The sequence below is a fragment of the Lolium perenne genome, chromosome 2 (genome assembly GCF_019359855.2).
Source record: "Lolium perenne isolate Kyuss_39 chromosome 2, Kyuss_2.0, whole genome shotgun sequence".
Taxonomy (NCBI): Eukaryota; Viridiplantae; Streptophyta; class Magnoliopsida; order Poales; family Poaceae; genus Lolium; species Lolium perenne.
In genome coordinates, this window is record NC_067245.2 from 271,558,978 (window position 1) to 271,565,310 (window position 6,333).

At 55.3% G+C, this 6,333-nt stretch overlaps 1 protein-coding gene across 6 annotated transcripts; it reads right to left on the reverse strand.

The window, feature by feature from the left end:
- LOC127335905 (uncharacterized) lies at nt 1-4,008 on the reverse strand. Of its 6 annotated transcripts, none has more exons than XM_051362642.2 (8): nt 3,156-4,000; nt 2,220-2,779; nt 1,530-2,136; nt 1,292-1,429; nt 1,130-1,207; nt 961-1,026; nt 584-622; nt 1-487 (listed from the first exon to the last, which is right to left on the reverse strand). In XM_051362642.2, exons 2-8 carry the CDS (start codon nt 2,456-2,458, stop codon nt 326-328), a joined length of 1,329 nt encoding a protein of 442 aa, XP_051218602.1. In that variant the 5' UTR covers nt 2,459-2,779; nt 3,156-4,000; the 3' UTR covers nt 1-325. The 6 variants fall into 6 exon arrangements, with proteins under 6 accessions (XP_051218602.1, XP_051218604.1, XP_051218605.1 ...); XM_051362644.2 differs by having other exon boundaries at nt 2,220-2,417; nt 3,156-3,999; XM_051362645.2 differs by having other exon boundaries at nt 2,220-2,420; nt 3,156-3,999.
- Nucleotides 4,009-6,333: the final 2,325 nt, after the last annotated feature.

Genomic DNA, 6,333 nt, shown 5'->3' on the forward strand with positions numbered 1-6,333 from the left:
TATCAACCTCCAAAAGACAATAATGGCATGTAGTAGTTCACAACCAGTGGGTTGGAGTTAACAATCAGCCCTGAACAAATACCATGCCCTATCATCTTACCGGCATCAGGACGGATTTTGCTCAAAGCTAGGGATTCCCCAACTTTTAATTCTAGACTACATACAAATCAACAGCAAAACAGGGCACTGGAAACGAAAACAATAATTACGTACTAAGTTAAACACGGAGAAAGCAAAGCAAAACAATCGGCTTCCCATTAACAGCCCAACCAATCCGTCAGTGTCATAATCACAGGCTGATGAGCAAAACACGCAACTGTCGAGATCATCGGTAAAGGGGGCTCTTGTACGCCGGCATCCAGCAATCCGGCAGGCTATTACCCTGGAAAACTTGTGGGGTGCACGAAACAGGAACCAAGCACAGCCCTCTACCTCTCAAATCATGCTCTGCCTTCTGCTCCTCTTTACCTCCCCATTGAAAGGGCGCCTGAAAAGAGTTGATGATAGGAAGTCATGACAGAGGAACTGTAAGTTGATTTTGAGTTAAGAGAAGAAAATTGGGATCTTCGCACTTCAATCCTACCTTATTTGTGATATGCTCCATGTAGGGTTCACTAAGTAACTGTCAACATCAGATAAAAAAAAAGCGTAAGTAGTCAGCATGGTACTAACAGTTGGCAATACTTAACTTCAGGAAAAGGGAGTGCTGGCTGTGACTCATGACGGTGTGAGTGTCCCTATTTTTTTATGTTAATTAGTCTCCAGACAATGACAACCGTTCTTTTTACAAACTTGGAATGACAAGGAAATCCACTAACAAATAGGTACAATAAGTCAAGGTAAGAAATGCTTTGTGATCCAAGGCAATAATAGGAAACCGTCGGTGCAACCAGTCATTGTATGTTGATGCTAGGGGGTGAGCATACTGCTTATGTGAAAAGGATTTGTGACGATGTCGACCTGTATTTGCTCATGTAGATATTCGATGTGCTTGATGGTTTCAGACAACACTGATGCCCTATCCGTCTGACAAAATGCAACTTTTAGATGGAGTTAGCAATAAAAAGAGAAGAATATAAGGTCATATTGTTATTTTCAGTTTGAAATATCCACATTAAGAATTTTGTACCTTTCCATACGGTGAGATGGTCTGCTGCAATGCTATGATCTTGTCCCTCTCTCCCAACTTCACGCTAGGCACTTCTGCCTGTTTTTCACTCCAAATAAGCTGATCAAATGCTTACTCAGAAAGTTTAAACCAGTTCGTCAAATATTCTTCGTAGTTAGTTACCTTGGGAGGTGATGTAATTGAAGTATCTTGCTTCGACTTCTTTCCATTGCCTCCCAAATTTTCTTCTGATTTTCTCTTCTTAGGATCACCTGCAGCGCCACTTGCACTTCTACTACTAGTCCTTGCCTTTGGCTGCTCCTGCAGAATCATATGTACACACAGGTAGATCGTAGAGTTCTGCACATTGCAAACAATTCACAACTACTCTGCCATTACTTCACAGTACAAAGTAGCATACCAGTCTTACCGATATAGTATGTTGCTCATATTGACTGATATGTGTCAATTCTTTGTTTGATCTGTAGCCACTAAAAGAGATAGCATCCAGCGAACTCAAAGCATCAAAAGAAACCTGCATTTCTCCGGACTCATGAAAAACCCTTTCATTCCCAGAGCCAGAATAACCCAGAGAGCTTCCATGAATCGCACCACTACTAGGAATCATATGGTGCAGAAATGTCCCAGTGGGAGCTCCAAGCTCCTGCTGCTGGTCACCATCTTGTTGTACCTCATGATTCTGGCTTGGCATGAAGCCCATCACGCTCCCTTGCACCAAAGTACTGTTCCCCAGGTACACTGGTGGAGATTTCAGAACCTCGTCATGCCTGGTGAGCGGAGGACTGGAGCCAGTGTATGGGCCACTGCTGTCCAAACCGTAGGTAGATGATCCGGCCATGCTGCTGTAGTCACCACTGTCCATGCCTTTGAGGTAGTCGCATGCCGCAGCGGGGAAATCATCGAGCATCTCTGGCATCACCTTCCTCGCTTCAAGCAAGGAAAGAAAGTCCTTTCCATGGCCGTTGCCCCCACCATGCTCACTGCTGCTCCCATGAGCTCTGGTATTGCTGAAAATACCATTTAATCGTCAAATTTCTTCAGTCAGCTGTAACTGAAAAGACATCAATAAGTATACGGCATGCATACTCACAGGACAGTCTTATTCCATAGATGCCCACTCGGCAGGTGCGAGCGGGACGATGACGAAGGGACCATGGAGAAGGCTACAGGGTCAGTGGTAGCGGAGACAAGGAGCGTGCCGTTGTGGGGGCTCCATGAGGGGAGTGGTGCGTGGATCTGCATGATCTGTTGGCTCTCCCAGATGCTGCTGGTTGGTGAAGTGGAGGAGCTGCTGTAACTAACTGGAATGTCAGCTGCCTGTTCAGCCATGAAATTGAGCTAGCTGCTCCACTGCATCGCTGCAGAAGATGTGATGGGGGAACCATGTTGATTGGGTCATTTTATAGGTGCTTGGAGTTTCTTTTTCTTCCCACCTTCCCAGGGTAGTGTTTTAGGGTGTAAGCCTGATGAGAACCTTTAAAATCCTAACAAGTAGTCTATTTTATGTTTTACTTGGAAGCAATGCAGGAGTTCACCGGGCTGAGTGATGTACTTCTAGTAGCCAGTAGTGTGGGCGCTGTGATATGCAGTGAGATGGAACAATTCTCAACTCCAATACATTTTGATAAACTTGGGAGGTAATTTGAGGTCCTAGTGAGCGACAAGGAAACTAATATCAATAATATTGGTGGTAATAATAAATATAATGAACGGATGATCCATGGAGTTGTTACAAGCGGTGACAGAATGCATGCATGTTCAATAAGGGGTTCTACTGTGGAGATCCCATTTCCCAAAAAAGGAACAACACTATGGACTCAAGACATATATCCCACCATTTGGAATATACTTATACTAATTTGGAACCATATTTCTTTAAATCACACCCCATCACCTAGAGTTGTAGAGTGGCATGATTATCATTTACTAAATGATACCCAAATCATAGTGTAAAGGGACGTCTTTGGGAGCCAGGTACTGTAGAGAGAAGAGAGAATGCAGTCAAGACAAGTAGAAAGGCCTCTACCTTTATGGGCTGGGAGTGGGTGAGTCGTGTTGGTGTGCCAGGGGAGATTTGAAGTTATGTCGTGTCTCTCGATGGATCCAAGCCGAGCAGCTTCTGCACATACTCTAGCATTTGAAAAATAAAACCATACAATCTGGAGATCTGCAGCCTAAAAATTAGTACCAAACACAGCTTTATTGGCAATCACTAGTAGCAAGAAAATACAAGGATTTTGTTATGGTCGGTCTGACCTATACACGTAGGAAGCCCACTAGTGGCTAGTTATGGGCTTAGCCCAAGTAAATTAGGGGCTTAGCCCAAGTAAATTAGGGTTTCGAGGAGGCCGTCCTCCTATATAAACACTTGTATCCCTTCAAGATTAATCAGACAATAATTCAGTATCATTACTGTCTCGTCTCCTGAAGGGAGACGGGAGAACCCTAGCCCCCGCCGCACCAACCCTAGCCGCCTCCTTCTTCCTCCGCGACGGCGCCCAGCCGCCGGCGCCGAGCTCCCCAACCTCTCCGCCCTCACTTCCACCCTTACAACCTCCGCCCTAAACCCCGTAGAACCCTAGTCTCTACCACTTTGGTATCAGATTGCCTAGGTCTCATGGGTTCCAATAGCCCCCCCGTCGACACCATCGCCGCCACGTCCACCGCCGCCACCTCCCGCCGCCATGACCGGCGCCCACGCGCTGCAGGGGGCCGCCGCCGCTGCCAACGGAGACCAGGCCGCCGCCGTCCCCACGGGCCTCGACCTCCTGCCCGCTACTTTGGCGGACCTCGCCGACGACCTCCGCGCCATCCGCTTCGAGCTCGCGGAGATCGGGGCCGGCCAGCACCCGCCGCCCCCACCGTCCGCCGTTCCGCCGCCGCCCGACCGACCGCGGTTCCGCCGCCGCCGCCGCCCCCGCCGCCCGCCTCCCGGCGCGGCCAGGGCCGGCCCGCGTGGTGGCCGCCGTCGCCCTCGCCGATTCCCACGTGGACCGACGCGGCGCCCGTCTACACCCATCTTGCGCCGCGCGACGACGGTCCGGCCGCCCGCCCATCGCCCTGGCGGTCTGGCGGGTTTGCGGGGCCCTTCACCGCAAGCACGTCCGTCAACCCAAGCCGCCGGGCGGACACCCCCGAGGTCCCGCCCGTGGCACCGCAGCCGCCCGCTTCACGAAGCCGGAGTTCGCCACCTACGACGGCGCCACCGACCCACGGGCGGCTGAACCGGTGTGAGCGGTTTCGGGGGCGGCGGACGCTCGGCACCGACCGCACATGGATCGCCTCCTATCACCTACGGGGTGCCGCGCGAGACTTGGTACTACGCCCTCGAGCAGACGAGGGCGGGATGCCGCCTTGGGAGCGTTTCCGCGACCTGTGCCTCCGACGGTTTGGGCCGACCCTCCGTGGCAGCCGCCTCGCCGAGCCGGGACGCCTCGCCTTCACCACCACGGTCCAGACTTCGCCGACCGCTCAGCGCTCGCGTGCCATGCCGGCGTCTCGGCACGCCGCCGCGCCGATCTCTTCGTCGGCGGCCTCCCCGACTACATCCGCGTCGACGTCGAGATGCGCGAGCCGGCGGACTGCGCAGACGGCCATGTACTACGCACGAGCCTACGAGCAGCGCGCCCTCGCCATGCGAGCGGGTCTACGCGCAGCGTGGCAGCGCTCGTCCCGCGCCCCGCCCCCGCTCCGACGCCCACCGCCCCGCCACGCCCGCGCACCGGCCGCGCGCCGCGTGCTCCTCTGCGCCAACTCGCCCTTCAAACGGGCCGACGGCAACGCGGAGCTTGTCTTGAGCGCGCGCCGCCGGGGGCCGTGCTTCAATCGCGACGAGAAGTACGCGCCGAGCCACACGTGCGCCCGCCTCTTCTACTTGGAGACCGTCGACGACGCCGACGTTGAGGCCCTCACCGCCGAAGCTCGCGGCCGCCACCGTCACCGAGGCCGGTGTCACGACCTACGCGCCGGTCGACGCGTCCGCCTTCGTCGTGTCTCTCCATGCTATGGCGGGCATCAAAACGGCAAAGACGATGCGCTTCCGGTGACGATCAGGGTGAGCGTCTCAGCTGCGCTAGTGGACACGGGCTCCACGCACAACTTCCCGTCCAACACCGCCATGCGCCGCCTCGCTCTCCGGCCGGCGGGATCGGAGAAGTACGGCGTCACCGTCGCCAACGGGGATCGTCTTACGTGCCAGGGGCATGGCGCGACGGGTTCCCGTGCTCGTAGGCGACGAGCCGTTCTCCATCGGCTGCGTCGGCATCGACTTGGGCTGCTACGACTTCATCCTCGGCCTCGACTTCCCGAGCACCTTAGGCCCCATCTGTGGGACCTCGACGTGCCGTCCCTCATCTTACGGTGCGAGGGCGGCCGCCGTGTTCAGCGGACGGGCGTGGGCAGCACCGGCACATCCCCGCAGCCTACACCTCGATGGCCGCCGCGCAGACGAGGCGCATCCGCTCTGGCCGCCCTATCGCAAAGGCACGGCGACCTCTTCGACGAGCCGCAGTGGCCTCCTCCTCGCGACCCCGTGACCACCGCATCCACCTGGGCCGCCGAACACGGCACCGTAGGCCGTGCGGCCGTGCCGGCACCCCAGTGCAGAAGGACGAGCTCGAGCGCCGGTGGCGGTCATGCTAGCACAGGGCATCATACGGATCTCGACGTCACCATTACGCGCCCCGTGCCCCCGGTGCGCAAGACCGACGGCACGTGGCGTTTCTGCATCGACTTCCGCGCCCTCAACACCGTCACGTCCAAGGACAAGTTCCCCATCCCCGTCGTGGATGAGCTCCTGGATGAGCTGCATGGCGCGCGCTTTTTCACCAAGCTCGACTTGCGCTCGGGCTATCATCGGGTGCGCATGCACTCCGGACGACATCGCCAAGACGGCGTTCCGCACTCACCATGGCCACTACGAGTTTTTGGTGATGCCGTTCGGCCTCTCCAATGCGCCGGCGACCTTCCAGGCTCGATGAACGACGTGCTCAGCCCCTACTTACGCCGCTTTGTGCTTGTTTTCTTTGATGATATTTTGATCTACGGCGCATCCGGGCGGAGCACCCGCAAAGACGTGGCCATCATCTTCAACGAGCTTCGAGCGCATCGTCTTCACCTCAAGCGCTCGAAGTGCTCGTTTGGCACGACCTCCGTCGCATACTTGGGCCACGTCATCTCCGCCGACGGTGTCGCGATGGACGCGG